At 43.0% G+C, this 17,626-nt stretch overlaps 1 protein-coding gene across 10 annotated transcripts in view; it reads left to right on the top strand.

Annotated features, from left to right (window-relative positions):
• The window catches only part of HEATR6 (HEAT repeat containing 6), a 36,988-nt gene extending 20,401 nt beyond the window's left edge, over nt 1-16,587 (top strand). The window contains exons 12-22 of one of the 10 annotated variants that reach the window (XR_013405853.1): nt 1,506-1,861; nt 2,667-2,789; nt 3,163-3,249; nt 8,455-8,589; nt 9,730-9,852; nt 10,996-11,120; nt 11,973-12,069; nt 13,290-13,364; nt 14,095-14,222; nt 14,382-15,424; nt 15,642-16,587. Coding sequence is in view for 1 of the 10 variants with exons in the window: in XM_077969659.1 (XP_077825785.1) it covers nt 1,506-1,861; nt 2,667-2,789; nt 3,163-3,249; nt 8,455-8,589; nt 9,730-9,852; nt 10,996-11,120; nt 11,973-12,069; nt 13,160-13,364; nt 15,642-16,213 (1,823 nt within the window). In the remaining 9 variants the exon portion in view is untranslated. Of the gene's footprint in view, nt 1-1,505; nt 1,862-2,666; nt 2,790-3,162; nt 3,250-8,454; nt 8,590-9,729; nt 9,853-10,995; nt 11,121-11,972; nt 12,070-13,159; nt 13,365-14,094; nt 14,223-14,381; nt 15,425-15,641 lie in introns of those variants that run through there. The other 9 variants (XR_013405852.1, XR_013405855.1, XR_013405850.1 and 6 more) reach the window with 9 other exon arrangements.
• Nucleotides 16,588-17,626: the final 1,039 nt, after the last annotated feature.

Genomic DNA, 17,626 nt, shown 5'->3' with positions numbered 1-17,626 from the left:
TGTGTATGTGCTATAAACACTTGCCTTTCGTAGATTTGCTTTTCTTTTGTTTGCGAGCTTTCACATCACACCACATTCTGATGAGTTCAGTTTTTCAGACAGGATTGTAACAAGGAAGGAATAGTGGCTGTTTTCAGTGACATAGTGGGAAGAGCATGGGACCTGAAGTCAATCCAAGGGTCTGGAGCCCACTCCCATTTTTGCCACCTCATGGCCATGGCCCTCTCTGAACCCTAATTTCTTGCTAACAGCAAGAATTATAACTATGTCATAAGATTTTTATGAGGCTCAAATGAGATAAGAGGTGTAAACTAAGTCCAGTTCACTACTTACATTAATGTGTAAAAAAGGGACCCAGAAAGATAAGTCTTACCCTAAAGTTTCCCATCACATTCATGGCAGAAATAAGATGAAAACAACCCCTGCTCATTCCACCGTACCCGCTTTTCATTATCTGCATCTGCAGCTGAAGAGAGTGCACCATGTCTTAAAGGTTCCTTTCAAGTATCTGACTTTATCCTCAAGTCACTTTTTTTCATTAAAATGTTCAAACCCTGAAATTCTTAGGTATGAGCCTAACAAAATATGTACAAGATCTATATGAAGAAAACTGTGAAACTCTGATGAAATAAATCAGATAACTAAATGAATGGACAGAGATTCCATGTTCATGGATAGGAAGGCTCAATATTGTAAAGATGTTACTTCTTCCCAGCTTGATCTATAGATTCATTGCAGTCTCAATCAAAATTCCAGCAGGTTACTTTGCAGATATCAACGAACTGATTCTGAAATGTATATGGATAGGCAAAAGATCCAGAATAGCCGACACAATATTGATAAAGAACAAAACTGAGGGACTGACATTCCCTAACTTCAGAATCTACTATAAAACTACATTAATTAAGACAGTGTGATATTGGTCAAGGAAGAGACAAACAGATCAGTGGAACAGAATAGAGAGCCCAGAAATAGACCCACATAAATATAGTCAACTGATCTACAACAAAGGAGCAGATACTTTTCAACAAACGGTGCTGGAACAGCTGGACATCACATGCAAGAAAAAAAAAAAAATGAGTCTAGGCATAGACCTTTTATTTAGCTTTTTAAAAATATTTCTTGTTAAAATCCGGGGTTCATTCAGTGTACATGCATTGCATTTAGTTATCATATCACTGTAGTCTTTTTAAATCTAGAGTCCCCCCACCCATCTTTTTTACATCAAACTGACTTAGGAAAGAATCCAGCCCAATTGTCTTATAGAATGTGAACTCTAAGCTCGTCACCAAAGATAACAAACCACATTCTCAATTTGTCAGATTGTTTCTTTATGGTGTTAACTTATTCTCCTGTCCCATATATTTCCAAACTGGAAATGAGGTCTAGAAGTTTGATGAGATTCAAGTTACACAAGGAACTATTCTTAATTGCCTGCAGGGATAACTACCATCTTTACGGTAGCTGTTCCCATGGTGATAAGTTCTTACTGCTTCCTTTGACAGATGTTAATGTTCGCGTGTCAAGTCTCACACTCTTGGGAGCTATAGTGTCCACCCACGCACCTTTACCTGAGGTCCAGCTACTTCTGCAACAGCCATGTTCTTCTGGACTCGGTAATAGCAATTCAGCAACCCCTCACCTCAGCCCTCCTGATTGGTGGAAGAAAGCCCCTGCAGGACCCTCTCTGGAAGAAACGTCAGTTAGCTCACCTAAGGGGTCTTCAGAGCCCTGCTGGCTCATTCGACTCTGCATTTCCATTGTCGTACTGCCCAAGGAGGATTCCTGTTCAGGTAGCGATGCTGGCTCTGCAGCAGGAAGTGCCTACGAACCATCCCCCATGCGACTGGAGGCCTTACAGGTAGGAGGTTTCATTTCCTCATGTCTGAAGTGGAAGTAACCATTCTTCCTTCAGAGTGCCCATGAGGAGCCAGCAGGTAAAACCAAGCCATATGTCAGCTGTGTTTGTGGGAGTCGTATTTTAGGTATGGGTGGTCTATTGTTTTTGTTGTTTTGTTTTGGGGAGGTGTTCCTTGGTTGCAAAATAGCAGATTCGTTCCTTTTTGTTCTTTGATTGCCAATTATTTTAGTCACTTCAGGTATTATATGACAGGTGGATGTAATAGATGGTAGAATAATTCTGAGTGAAATTGTACAGTTAATTTTCGATTTTTGCAACTTAAATGTTTAATTCTTTATAAGCTTCTCCTTGGTCTTGTACCTTAGAGCAACAAAATAATTGTTCCTTCAAAGAAAGAAAACAATCCTAGATAAAAGAGCTTACTTTTTCTATACAAATATGATCTGAGACTAGGCCTGGTCCTGGGGTCTGCTGCTAAGTAACTGGACAACATGAAACATGTCCTTTAACCTTGTCAGGCTTAGTTTCTTTAGCTGTAAAATTCAGTTAATACCTAACTTAAAGAATAGTTCCAAGACTTAAATGAGATTACATTAATGAAAAGCAATCATATACTAAAGCACCATAAAACTATGATACAGTTAATTGATGTTAGTCATGAAATAAAGATGATAGTTCTTAATTTCATTTGACAGTTTTCAGCCCCTGTTAAACATAAGCGATTTCTGAAATATTATAACACTTTTCTGCATTTTGCAGCCTTGCACTCAGGTCTTAGAGGGTTAATTCCGTGCTCTCTCTGCAGGTATTGGCTCTTCTGGCAAGGGGCTACTTTTCAATGGCTCAGGCCTACTTGATGGAGCTTGGAGAGGTGATTTGCAAGTGCATGGGGGAAGCAGATCCATCCATTCAGCTTCATGGAGCAAAGGTAATGTTCATCAAAACCACAATGCTTTTTCCTTCTCGTCACTTTATATCCCTCCTTTTCTTCACTTTATATTCTTCTGCCACATGTCCTTCAATTCTGAGATTTCTTAAAGAGATTTCAGGTGAGGAAGACTATACATTCTTCTGTTTTCAGCTCTTACATGTAAACCCCAAGAGTTGATTCGGTAACAAATGAATAACATATAGCGGTTGATTTCAGTCCTTGAAAGAATACCTCTGTTAAGAGTGACTAAAAAAAGGAAGAAAAGTAGTTGCAAATTATGTTTCCCCTTGATTTGAGGTGATCTCCAAACTAAAGTGAAGTTGTTTGTTAGTCCTAATACTCTGCTTTGGTAATTCTTTTTTCTTGGCAGCTTCTGGAAGAACTGGGCACAGGCTTAATACAGCAGTATAAACCGGATTCTACTGTAGCACCTGAGCAGCGAGTGCCAGTCTTCTTGGTAAATACATGTCAATTCATAGTTTTCTTTTATTAGTGCTTCAGTTGCAATTTTATTTTGAAGCTCAGTGATAAGTGGAGTAGATGATATGGTGTCTTCCAGTGTCAAAAATTGTGTTTTATAATCCAGGAAAACATGAAACTAGTATAAATGGGTTTTATTTTACATTTCAGGTTATTTGCAATTTAGTATGTGGTAGGCTTGTGTATAACATATAACCAGCAATAGTAAAACTAGTATTTCTTTTGCATAAAACCTAGTCTGGTTACTCAGCCTGCCCAAGAGACAAAGAGCCAGGAATTTTGTATCCAAAGCCATGGGATGAAATTTAGGGAACATGCTTGTATTAGTCCATTTTATGTTTCTATAAAGGAATACCTGAGGCTGGGCAATTTATAAAGAAAAGACGTTTATCTGGCTCACAGTTCTGCAGGCTATACAAAAAGCATGATGCCAGCATCTACCTCTGATGGAGCCCCAGGAAGCTTTTAATCCTGGTGGAAGGCAAAGGGGGAGCAGGCATGTCATATGGCAAGAGAGTAAGCAAGAGGGAGATGCCAGGCTCTTTTAAACAACCAGCTGTCATAGAGTGAGAGCTCACTCATTTCCACAAGGACAGCACCAAGCCATTCAAGAGGGATCCGCCCCCATGACCCAAACACTTCCTATTAGACCCACCTCCAGTGTTGGAGGTCACATTTCAGCATGAGGTTTCGAGGAGACACACATCCAAACCATATCATTCTGCCCCTGGCCCCCGCAAATCTCATGTTCCTCTCATTGCAAAATACAGACATCTCTTCCCAATCGTTCCCCAAAGTCTTAACTCTTTCCAGCATCAACTCAAAAGTCCAAAGTCTCAGCTGTGACTCAAGGCAAGTTCCTTCCACCTGTGAGCCTGTAAGATCCAAAACAAGTTATTGATTTTTAAGATACGGTGGTGTACAGGCATTGGGTAGACATTCCCCTTCCAACAGGGAGAAATCAGCCAAAAGAAAGGGGCAACGAGCCCCACACAAATCCGAAACCCAGCAGGACAGACACTAAACCTTAAAGCTCCAAAACAGTCCTTTGACTCCATGTCCCGCATCCAGTGCGCACTGGTGCAAGGGGTGGGCCTCCAAGTCTTCTGGCAGCCTTGCCCTTGTGGCTTTGCTGGGTGTAGGCCGTGTCCATTCCCAGAGTTCCACTAGGCAGTGCTCGGTTGGAGACTCTGTTTGGGGGCTCCAGCCCCATATCTCTCTTTGGCACTGCCCTAGTAGAAGCTCTCAATGGGGGCTCTGTCCCTGTGGCAGGCTTCTGCGTGGGCACCCAGGCTTAGGGAATCCTCTGAAATCTAGGTAGAAGCTCCCAAGCCTTCTTCACATTTGCATTCTGTGCATCTGCAGGCTTAACACCACATGGAAACCGCTAAGGCTTACAGCTTGTACCCACTAAGCAGAAAACCAAGCAGTATCTGGGGCCCTGTGAGCCAAGGCTGGGGATGCTGGGAGCAGTGTCTCAAGGCTGTGCAGAGCAGTGGGGCCCTCGGCCTGGCCCCCAAAACCACTTTCCTCCTAGACCTCTGGGTGTGTGATGGGAGGGGTTGCCTCAAAGATTTCTAAAATGCCCTCAAGGCTGTTTTCCCATAGTCTTGGCTATTAGCGCCTGGCTCCCTTTTAGTCATGCTAATCTGTCTAGCAAGTAGTTGCTCGGAGCTTGGATTCCTTCTCCAGTACAGGGCCAGGGTGCAAATTTTCCACATTTTTATGCTCTGCTAACCTTTTAATGGTAAGTTCCAACTCTTAAGTCATTCCTTTGCTCCTACATCCGACTATAGGTTGTGAGAAGCTGCCATATCACCTGGTGAATGATGCTTAGCATTTCTTTCACCCGATACCCTAAGTCATTACTCTTTAAGTTCAACCATATGCAAATCCCTAGGACACGGGCATAATGCAGCCAAGTTGTTTGCTAAGGTGTCACACAGGTGACCTTTCCTCCAGTTCTCCAAACTTTTTTATTTCTATCTGAGGCCTCCTCAGCCTGGCTTTCACTCTCCATATTTCTATCAGCGCTTTGGTCACAACCATTTAATCAGTCTCTGAGAAGTTCTAAACTTTCCTTTGTCTTCCTATCTTCTGAGCCTTCCAAACTCTTTCAACCTCTGCCTGTTATGCCCAGACCATTTATTCCCCAAAGAAGACCACCAGAGTCCAGAGTCAAAGCTAAGCAGCAAGGATCTTTATTACAGGTTCGAACCTGGAGCTCTCACTTGCTCGTGAAACGAGACGGGCAGGAGAGCTCCCCTACTGAGCTCCGAACAATGTTATATAGTCTAAGGAAAGTAGGCATAGAATCATTATACAAATTAGAGGTATGATTGGCTGGAGTTTGAACAAAGCGATTTGGCAAACTATGATTGGTTCCCGACATTTCTGATATTTCAGTACAACCCTTGAGGCGGAAGAGCAGTTTTACACAAAGGCAGTTAATTATATTGCATCAGGTTGCACGACCAGTTTATGGCTATCTTGCTTAAACACACCTTGTGACCTGGCTATCTTACTTAAACATTCCTTGTGACCTGGCCTCAGAAAGAAAAACATGTACTTACAGAACTTACGAAACCTCTGGTACGTGCAAAGATTAGAGAGCAGAACAAGGGTGTAGCGGGTGGGGGGCGGGTACACATCTATCTTTGTGTCCTTTCATGCCCAGTACCAAGTTCCAAAAGTTGCTTCCACATTTTTAGGTATCTTTATACCAACACCCCATTCCTTGGTACCAATTTTCTGTATTAGTCTCTTTTCTGCTGTGTAAAGAAATACCTTAGACTGGACAATTTATTTTTCAAAGAGATTTGTCTGGCTCACAGTTCTGCAGGCTATACAAGAAGCATGGCGCCAGCATCTACTTCTGGTGAGGCCTCCAGAAGCTTCCAGTCACGGTGGAAGGCGAAAGGGGAGCAGGCATGTCACATGGCGAGAGAGGAGGCAAGAGGGAGATGCCAGGCTCTTTTAAACAATTAGCTCTCGTTTGAATATCAGAGTAAGAACTCACTTATTACCACAGGGATAGCACCAAGCCATTCAGTAGAGATCTGCCCACATCACCCAAAAACCTTCCTCTAGGCCCACCTCCAACATGGGAGGTCACATGTCAACATGAGATTTGGAGGGGACACACGTCCAAACCATATCAGCCACTTAATGGATATGTGGTTATAGGCATGGTTTCCTAGTTGTAAAAAGGAATAATAAACCATAACCCCTCAGTCACAAGGCTGTTGAAAAATCGAATGACATGTAAAGATGCTAACACATAGGAGCTGGTACCCGCGACCTCCCTGCCCCCCATCAGCCCCACCATGGTTCTACTAAATTCCTGTGATTTCAGGTTGTTTCTGCTACCCCCACACTGTGCCAGTTCCAAAGATGGATGAAGGGCACGTGACCACACCAGAAAAGGCTTCTACTTAGTGCTAAAGCCAAATCAGCTCAGTGCTGGTGGTCTTTGCTCCCTCTGCCTCCACATGCTGCCTATTCTTTTCTTCTTTTCCGTTCACAGTTTCTGCCATCCTTTCAATGAGTTAAAGATTCTAACCCTAGTCCCTGCCTTAGACTGCCACTAAAGCTTCCATGTAACATATGCAGGGAGGTGAGCTGAGCTTTGTTATCAGACAGAACTAGGTTTGAATTCAAACTTTTCCCTTTGCTAGATAAATGACTTTAGGCAAGCCTCTTTAACTGTTCACACTCAGGTATTGTTCATCTGTGGGGAAAAAAAAGACATGTTTTCTATATTGCTTGTCTATTAGTGAGTAATAAATTAAACATTTAGCAGCTTAAAGCAATGTACGTTTATTTCCTCACAGTTTCTGTGGGTCAGGAATTAGCTTGACTGAGTGATTCTGGCTTAGTTCTCACATGAGGTTGGGATCAAGATGCCCCCAGGGTTGCAGTCAACTGATGGGTTGCAAGACTTGATGGGGTTGGAGGATCTTCTTCCAGGGTGGCTCACCCATAGACCTAGCAAATTAGTGTTGGCTGCTGGCAGAACCTCAACTCATTTCCTCCCCAGAGGGCTGCTTGAGTATCCTCTTGACGTGGCAGCCAGCTTCCTTCACAGCAGGTGATCCAAGGGAAAGAAAGCAAGACAGCTGTGGTGCTTTATATGAGCTAGCTTTGGAGGTTTCATGCCATCATTTCCACAACATCCTATTGGTTACGCAGGTCAGCCTGTTCAGTATGGGAGGGGACTACACAAGGGTGTAAATATTAGTAGGTGAGTGTAATTGTGTGCCATCCTGGAGACTGGCAACCACTTTTTGTCCACATTCTTCTGGAGTGGGGTAGGGAGGGCCCAGACTGGGTTTCCAGGAGCTGAAGTAGGAGAAAGACAGAACTGGTGCGTGAAATACACAGCAAAACCCTGGACTAGGTCCATGGGACAGAAACAAAACATACCAAAATCACAGAGATTCGCAAATGAACATGAAATCACAGGATATGTATAAAGCATGGAAAGGAAACTGTTCACATGGCTACTTTAGAGGCTGTGAAGTGAGATCGTTCTTCAAAGTGCTGAAAACAGAACCTGCTGCCCAGTTTAAGAGTGTCCACTGTGTATCAGACCCTGCGCTAGAAACCTCACACAGAGTATTACATTTTATTATCACACAGACTCTGCAAAGTAGTTGAAAAAACCCCAGCCGAGTGTCAACTGATCTGGATTCTAGTTCACTCCTGCTGCTGATTAGCTGTTGTATTGTCTCTTTGTGCCTCAGTTTCCTTCTGTGAAAAAGCAGGGATAATGCTACAGAGCCCATTTATTTGTGCCGAGGAGTAAAATGAGTTGATACCTGTAAAATACTTAGAGCAATGGCTTGCATGGGATGAGCTCTCTGAAGAACATGAGCTGTCGCTGCTGTTGCTGTTACTGTCATCACCCTCTTCAGCCTCCTCTTATTATCACTGTTGTTGCGTAACTTTATCAGACCACAGTCTCCTAATCAATAGGAGTTGAAAGGAAGGCTTAAACACTGCAATTGTTTTCTAAAGTCCTTTCCATCACTGTGGAAGAAGAGCCCATGAAAACATTTACAGAAAGCTGCTACGTTAAGGAAAAATGTTTCACTACTAAGGCCATTTCTGGTAGGCTTAGCTCCGAGTTGGTTCTCCTGCTATGTCTTGGGCTGCAGCTTTTCCTTTGCCTCTGTTCCAGGTGGTGATGTTCTGGACTATGATGCTGAATGGTCCTTTACCCAGAGCCCTGCAGAATTCGGAGCACCCAACTCTCCAGGCGAGCGCCTGTGATGCCCTGTCTTCCATCTTGCCAGAGGCCTTCAGCAGTCTGCCGGTAACGTCAGGGTGTTTTCTCACCCTTAAGTCATGGCTGGAGCACCAGAGCTAGAATTTGATGCTGTTGCATTTTGAACCAGTATTCAGCATCATCTCTGATGAAAAGGTGCTAATTCTACCTGAGTTGGAGATGAGAGCACTGAGGAACAGCAAATAGGAAAACTTGAAGCCTTAATATATCAGGAAAGCTGTTTCCCCCTTGCGTTAGAATGTAGGTGGTAGAGGCAAGGGTAGCAGAAGCTTGGAAAGCAGAGAGATTTCAGGAGGATTTCGTATCCAAACTTTGAAAGGCCTGAGTTAAAGCCCAGCTCTTCGACTTGCTAGCTCTGACTCTTAGCCTCTCTAAAACGTGATATTATCATCAATAAGATGGCAGTCATGTGAAAAATAACAAAGTATGTGAAAACACAGATTCGTTGTCCAACATATACAGTATTTGTCTTAGTCTGTTTGAGCTGCTGTCATAAAATACCATAAATTGGGTGTCTTCTAAACAACAGAAATGTATTTCTCATAGTTCTGGAGGCTGGAATTAAGATCAAGTCACTGACAGACAGATTTGGTGCCTCAAGGAGGGCTCACTCTCTGGCTCACAGGTGGCACCATGTGAGCCGTGTCCTCATGTGATGGAAGGGGCAAGGCAGCTCTCTGGCGCCTCAGTCATAAGGGCACTCATCTCTTTCATGAGGGCTCTGTTCCCATGACCTGATCTCCTCCCCAAAGCCCCACCTCCTGATACCATCACCCTGGGAGTGAAGATTTCAACATAGGAATTTTGAGGGAGCATAAACATTCAGACTACTGCTATTCAGAATAGCGGTATGCAGACTGCTCTTTTTCTTTAGTCCTCAGTGACATTTGCATCCATTCTTATTTATATAAATGAGCTTCTATAAAGAAGGCAACTTTAATAAAGGTTAAATGTGATGAGATGCTGTGTGTGTCTTGCACAAAGTGGGTGCTCAGATAATCATGGAATCTGCATTGAACCTGCTCTTTACCAGGGTAACCTCAAGGTCGCACTGGTATTCAACTCTTGAATATGGTCTCAGACACAGATATTTCACATCTTTTATGGAAGCCTTTGGCTCGTAGTTATTTCATTCTCATTTTTCCCTTGTCAACCTTCTCATTGCAGAATGACAGGCAGATCCTGTGCATCACAGTGCTGCTCGGACTGAATGACAGCAAGAATCGCTTAGTGAAAGCTGCAACCTCACGGGCCCTGGGAGTCTATGTGCTTTTTCCCTGTCTCAGACAGGTCAGAGTGAGCCTATTTAGCTCTTCTGTGCCCCTTTATTGTCCATGACACCCCTATTTTGTGGATATAGAGCTCCTGCATTGGACAGTAAAGGAAACTAAATTGCTTTGTAATCTGATTTCCTTAATTGCTACTAAAATACAGTCATGGGCCAGGCATGGTGGCTCATGCCTGTAATCCCAGCACTTTGGGAGGCCGAGGCAGGTGGATTGCTTGAGCTCATGAGTTTGCCCAGCCTGGGCAACTTGGCGAAACCCCGTCTCTACAAAAAATAAAAAAATTAGCCAGGTATGGTGGTATGCGCCTGTAGTCCCAGCTACTTGGGAGGCTGAGATGGGAGGCTCACTTGAGCCTGGGAGGTGAAGGTTGTAGTGAGCAGAGATCACACCACTGCACTCCAGCCTGGGTGGCAGAGCCAGACACACACACACACACACACAGATACACACTCTCTATATATAGTTATACATAAATATAGTTGTATATATGTAACTACAGGCATTACCATACATAGATCATATATATAAATGAACTGAGGCATTACCATATATAAATATGGTATTTATTTTTAATTTTTAATTGCTTAGCACACTGCCTGGGACCTTAGGCGCCCAATAAATGCTTAAATTAATGAATGATATAATAAAAATGAAATGGGACATTACCAGGTGGTAGTCATCATTTAGAAAGCTGAGATAGTTTTTACTCAAAAGGACATAATGTCCTCTTTCACTCTTACTTGTGACATTTATCTCACTGAGAGGTGTGTAGGATGTGTTTTGGAAATAAATGCATTTCTTTTTCAGAACATTATTTCCTGAAATGGAAGTCAGCCAAGCACAGAGTTCACAGATAACTGTACCAGGCCAGGTTATATATTCGATATTCATAAGGGCAAAATCCATAGGCTTCTCGGGTGTCCATGGCACATACCAAAATCATAGGAGTTTCCCCTGGGATTTTTTTGAGTGTCCAAATTGTAAAATATAAGAAGAATAGTAAATTGATTGAGTAGATGAATTTTTATTTCCAAGTAGAAATTTGCGTGAAGGCTTATAGCTGTACCTGAAAATACGTTTGAGAATTTCAAAGGTAGCAACTTGACCTGCTGAAGTAATGGCAGTGTTTTGTTTTGTCTTATAGGATGTCATATTTGTTGCAGACACAGCAAATGCAATATTGATGTCACTTGAAGACAAGTCTCTGAATGTTCGAGCCAAAGCAGCCTGGTCCCTGGGCAACCTGACAGACACGCTGATTGTCAACATGTAGGTGACTCACCTTGCTTTCTCCAGCGGACTTCTGAGACTGAGGGCCCAAGAGAATGTCCTCGATCCCTACCATGAAAGAATCAACAGTAGTTCCCGCTTATTATCCCGCTTCCTGCTTTGTTTTTTTCTGATATTCTTTCAGAAAATAAAATAAGCTGTTCTTAATATATATTAGGACTATATTAAGACATATATGTATTAAAAATACTGTATACCAATATAAGTAAGATGTCCACATTATAGAAAACATAAAAGCAAAACCTTAGTAATGGTTACTGTACTTTTAAAATGCATTTTTAAAAATTTCTTAAAGTGGTATATTCACAGGCTAAAAAAAAGCCAAACAGTACAAAGCATCATTCGGTGTGCAGCCTGTCTTCTACCCTGACACCTTAGTTCCCTCCCCAGAGGTAGCTGGTTGTTCATGTGCAAGTGTCCTGCTTTTCGTCACTGCACCATATAAGCGACATGTAACGTCTGTAAGCATTCTCTTTTATTATTGCCTTGTTAGAAGTCCTTATTTATGATTACGTAATTATCACTGTGTGATGATTAACCATTTTTCTATTTCTGAACATTTGTTTTAGGCTTTAGGCTTGTAGGTTTTTATATTCAGTGAATATTTTTGTGCACGAAATCTGCATTTTGAGATTTTTTTTTGGAGACATTCCTAGGTGGGGAACTATTGGGTCAAAATATATATACTGTAAGTTTCTTGATACAATCTAAGCATTTCTGTTAAACTGTTTTCCTAAACTGTTATGCTTATACTAAGTGAATATATTTCTATATGTATATATTTAAGTGTATTTACCTTTTAACATGTGTTGCCTGCTTTGGGTGGAACAGGGAAACACCAGACCCAAGTTTCCAGGAAGAGTTCTCTGGTCTCCTGCTCTTGAAAATGTTGCGATCAGCTATAGAAGCATCCAAGGATAAAGACAAGGTAGACTCACAACAAAACCCAGTATCTCCCAAACAGATTCTTAATGTATTGTAGCTGCAGTGAGGTAGTTTAGTGTGGCTTGATGCTCCTCAGACTATCCCACCAAATGTACTCCTGTTCAAAGGAGACTGAGCGTGTGCTCAGGATGTAAACGGCCCATTCCACACATGTATGGTTTCTTTACTGTCTCCTGCCTCCCGAAAAATATCAGTGCCCATTGTAATACTACATGACATATTCAGGTTCCTTTTAAATTAACTTTTTTTTATTTCCCCCCCCAAAAAAATTTTAAGTAGAATTGACAAGTCAGAAAAATGAGTAGCTCTTGGCTTTGAATATTACCTGTTAAACTAATAAGTTTAAAAAGCACAGGTCTGGGCTTTAGGTCAGACATACATGGATTCACGCCCTGGCTTGCCCTTTAGTAGCTGGGTGACTTTGGTATATTATGTAACTTCTCTGAAGGTCAGCTCCTCATCTGTAACATGGAAGTTATATACCTCACCGGATATGAAGATGCCTTATGTTAAAGCACCGAGCACAGTACCTGACCCATACCATGTGCTCACTTTAATACTACTTCTGAAAATCTGGTAATCACCCAGGAAGCCCTGCCTCAGAGTAATTCAGTCAGAAATTCTGAGGTTAGGGCCTGCAAATTGGTTTTAAAACAAAAGGAAAAACCTCCCCAAATGATTCTGGTAGACTGCAGAGGTTGAGACTCTAGTCTAGTAGAAGAGTATTGGACTGGAATTATGGAACCTAGCTTCTCCTCATCATCTTGCTATCAGCCAGCCTTGTCCGTTGTCCCCGGTCCGTATACTCCATCTCAGTAAAACAAGGAAGATGGACCTCTCTGAGGTCCTCTCTAGCACTAAATAAAATAAATAAATAAATAATCAGAGAGAGGAGTTTTGTAGAACCTCACCTTTCTGATGGCTCAGGATGTTAACCAGGGCAGACCTTGTGAGTTCCAAGGACTTGCTTTAAGAAGTTGAAGACCTCCAGGGTTTTTTAAAAGCTGAAATTAGACTTTTGAAAACATCTCTCTGGCAAAACAGATTTCTAAAGCGTTTACATTTTTTTCTAGGTAAAGAGCAATGCAGTCCGGGCCCTTGGAAATTTGCTTCATTTTCTGCAACCCTCTCATATAGAAAAACCCACATTTGCAGAAATAATTGAGGAGTCTATCCAGGCCCTAATTTCTACTGTTCTAACAGAAGCTGCCATGAAAGTCCGATGGAATGCTTGTTATGCAATGGGAAATGTATTTAAAAATCCTGCCCTTCCATTAGGTAAGAAAGTTTCCCTTCACTCCCTGGTGGAAAGCCTCTTGGACAATACACACCAATCTACATTGTTTTTTTTTTTTTTTTTTTTTTTTTGAGACAGAGTCTCGCTTAGTCGCCCAGGCTGGAGTGCAGTGGCGCGATCTCGGCTCACTGCAAGCTCTGCCTCCCGGGTTCACGCCATTCTCCTGCCTCAGCCTCCCGAGTAGCTGGGACTACAGGCGCCTGCCGCCTCGCCCGGCTAATTTTTTGCATTTTTAGTAGAGACGGGGTTTCACAGTGTTAGCCAGGATGGTCTCGATCTCCTGACCTTGTGATCCGCCCGCCTCGGCCTCCCAAAGTGCTGGGATTACAGGCGTGAGTCACCGCGCCCGGCCCATTGTTGTTAAAGATGTTTGTCACATGTCATTTATCACAGTATGAGGAAAAAATGGAGATATACTGAAAACAAGTTTAGGAGAACATTGAAATACATCATTACCTATACAATGAGATTTATAATGGAATATTTTGTTGCCATATAAAATTATTGTAAATAATTTTACAATATTACTTACAATAATTTTATAATCTGGAAAAATACTTCTGATGTTAAACAAATGAAAGCAGGTATTAAATCATTTCTACAGAATGACCTCAATCGATGGGTAGAAAAAAGACTGAAAGGAAATTGGACCAATTATTAACAGTGATTGCCTCTGGTTGAGTAGGATTTTTTCTGTTTTCATTTTCTCAGTTGTCTACAATAAGCATATATTGTTTTAATGGTCAAGAAAAAAGGAAGGAAACAAAACTGGAATGAGAGGGGATATAAACTGGAAATCCCCTGTGAGCTGTGTACAGAAGTGGATGCCATTAATAAATGTAAGGAGGGCATCTGTCTCTAAGTAGCGGCATGCCATGCACCTTGATATGTCATTCAGGACCAGTAGCTGCTTAGGTGTGTGGATCGGAGCCTCCAAACCTCGCTCATTTTGAATGCCAGTGTTCACTTTATTGCGTCTCTCTCTCTCTCTCACTCAGAAGATTTGAGACCTAAGGATGTGTTCCTGGAGAGGAGCTCATGCATCAAGTGAGGGAAGTCTGGCTCTGTTCCCCTTTATTGCCCAGAGCGTCCAGGCCGACCAGTCAGCTGGGAGCAGGTGGAGAAGTAGCCTCCTGGCTTCTTCCACTGAGAAGTCACCTAAGGGTGACCTTTGGGGTTGGAGCTCATTGAGGTGGATGTCCGCCTTCTGGAGAGCCAAGAAGTCCTTGAAACAAGGGCACCTAAGTGGTGGTTGGCTCCTACCTGCCTTCCAGTATGGCCCTTGCCCTCAGCCTATTAGAGAGAGAAGTTGACCTGCATGACTTGGAGGGAAAGGGAAGTTCCAAAGAGGCAGGAAGTTTGAGAACTAGAAAGCATCCAGTAGCAGAGCTATCAAGAGCCACATAAGAAAAGGGAGCCAGAAACTGATAAAGAACTCTGACGGGTCAGATTGTGAGTGTCTTGTAGGTCTAGCAGTGGCCCATTGTCAATGGCAGTGGCATCCACCAAATGGAAAGGGCCTGCCTGCCTGTCTTCGGAGGCAACAGAGAAGCCGGGAGGGGCTGGGTGAGTTAAGAGAAGCTGCATTCTACTCTGTCACCCATCTTGAGGAGTAAGGACACCCCAAAATGGAGTGGGTAGCAGTAGCTCTGGTAAGGAGGAAAGCAGGCTGATTTCCTAGGGCCTACAGGTATAGAGAAAGAATAGAAATCTGGGCATCTTATTCTTGAAACTGTACATTTTCTTTTTCTTTGCAATAAAATGCATGACTTGCTATGGCCAGAACAGTGTCTGGATGCTGTTGCAAGTGAGGAAATAATTCTTTTTGCCAGCATGAACAGCACTGCCACATGCAGTGTGTGCTTTGCACACAGCTCAGAAGGGCCCAACTGAGAGGACAGGTGGGGTTGCAGTTCAGTCCATGCTCTGCCCACGAAGCCATACCCCATGGGACAGAATCCTCCCAGAGAAGAAGCCTTTTTCTGAGTCACCAAAGGCCCTATATCGGGTAGCAGAGGCTCTAAGCATGTCACAGGCTGAGGTAGGGAAAGAGGGAGGTTTGGGGATTGGCACCTGGCCACTTACCTAGGATCCTACAGTCAGTCACCACCGTTGTCTCACAGGATGATTGTGAGAATGAAGTGAACACATAAAATGAGTGTTTTGGGGACTAGTGTTTATGCTGCCTTCCGCCCCTCTCCCTCTCACCCCACCTAGTTCTAAGCCTGCATTTGTTTTAGTGACTGGATTCTTTCTAGGGACAGCCCCATGGACCTCCGAGGCCTACAGTGCCCTGACATCGGTCGTGACATCATGCAAGAACTTTAAAGTGCGCATCAGATCTGCCGCTGCCCTTTCCGTCCCGGGGAAGAGAGAGCAGTATGGGTCTGTTGAACAGTATGCTCGGATCTGGAATGCATTGGTCACCGCCTTACAGAAGAGCGAAGACACCATAGACTTTTTGGAATTCAAGTACTGTGCCAGCCTACGGACCCAAATCTGCGAGGCACTGATTCACCTCTTGAGCTTGGCCAGTGCCTCGGACCTCCCTTGTATCAAAGAAATCCTTGAACTGAATGGGAATATGGTCCAGTCCTATATCGTACAGTTTTTAAAATCTGGAGCAGAGGGAGATGACACTGGAGCACCTCACAGTCCACAGGAAACAGACCAGATGGTCAGAATGGCCCTTAAGCACATGGGCAGCATCCAGGCACCAGCTGGAGACACAGCCAGAAGGACCATCATGGGCTTTTTAGAAGAGATCCTGGCCATTTGTTTTGAGTCATCTGGATCACAAGGGGCACTCCCAGGGTTAACGAATCAGTGAGGATCCCACCATACTTTCTAGGTGTCGAAGGTGGCAATAGGAAGACCTGAGCTTGAGCATAAGATCTGTGGGATTTCATCTTAGGGGCAGAAACAATCCATTCACTATTTAGAATGACTTAGCAGCAATTTAAATTTTTACAGAGGGCTCAACCACCTTTGGAGTGGCTCCATGGCACTGGCCATGGTCAGGGTGGTTGGAACGTCTGACCTGTGCATCCAGGAGCCGAGGAGTCAGGTTATAATATGGGCTAAGCAGACAGAGGCTTTGAGGGCATTTAGTCTCAGAAAAAAGTAGAAGGATTTAGGAATTAGAATTTTATATATTGTATCTGTAGTTTTGTAATAAACTAATGAAGAATTATGTGTCCACAATCTCCTGTTGTTACCAAGTTGTATTTCTGGCAAGCTGCAAGCAGAGCTGCAGTGCAGCCAGTTGGTACTGGCACAGCTGCACAGGATGCAAGGAGACTGACAGTTCCTCACAGTGGATGAGGAGCTGCTGCTCTGAGCTGCTGGAGTGCCTGTGCTCCCCCGACCGCCTTCCCTGCCGCACCTCCCCACAATCCAAAAACCAGAGTTAACTCCCAGCAAGCAGGGCCCTCTAACCTAGGCCACAACATCGACCTCTACCTCAATTTCCTGATGCCGTTTAGGAGAATGTGATCCCACACACGAAATTTATAGTTTTGCCATCTTTTAATTTGTGCCTTTAAGAAAAGATCATTTGATTAATCTAGTTGGTTACAAAGAGGGGTTTCCAATTATATTTTGATAATGCCCCAAAAGTTATGAAAGTAATTTCTACTGAATATGTATAGTTAAATTTTGCATTTCTCTATTGAGCACCGACAATTTATTGGAATTGATTTCAATTAGAAATTTAGGGATATATAAGAACCAATTAAAGCCCACACTTAACGTGATGTGGGACAATTAAGAAGATACAAAAAATGGGTTTTGGTGATATTTAATCACGGTTATTTAGCTTAACATACACGTGTAAAGGCATGTGTCTTCTGTTTTTCTCCTTTGCCTTTTAGCTGCACTTTTCCTGCCTCTGACATGTTGGCAGCTCAGAAACTGCTCTCTGGGCAGTGACTGGGGAACAGGGTATTCAAGTTCACTAAAGGCTCAATTTTCCATTGATAAGAGTATCAGTGTCCACAGACTTAAGACTGCAAGCACAGCAAAGACACCCATAATGAATGGTCCTTTAAACTGCTTTTCTTTAGAGACGATTCTGAACATAAAGTGTTATAGAGGGCCCGGGAAACTAAGCTGAGCCCACTTGACCCTGTGACGCATCTTGGAACTTCCTTCTCTTGAATACATTCTTAGTAGTAGCTTCTTGGCTTTTCAAAAAAGGAAAAATATGGCATATGTAGCTTATTACTGTGGTTCTTTTGAGTTT

This window comes from Macaca mulatta, chromosome 16, assembly GCF_049350105.2.
Source record: "Macaca mulatta isolate MMU2019108-1 chromosome 16, T2T-MMU8v2.0, whole genome shotgun sequence".
In the NCBI taxonomy this organism is placed as follows: domain Eukaryota; kingdom Metazoa; phylum Chordata; class Mammalia; order Primates; family Cercopithecidae; genus Macaca; species Macaca mulatta.
Note: the sequence above shows the minus strand (reverse complement) of the source record. Positions and strands in the feature narration are given on the sequence as shown.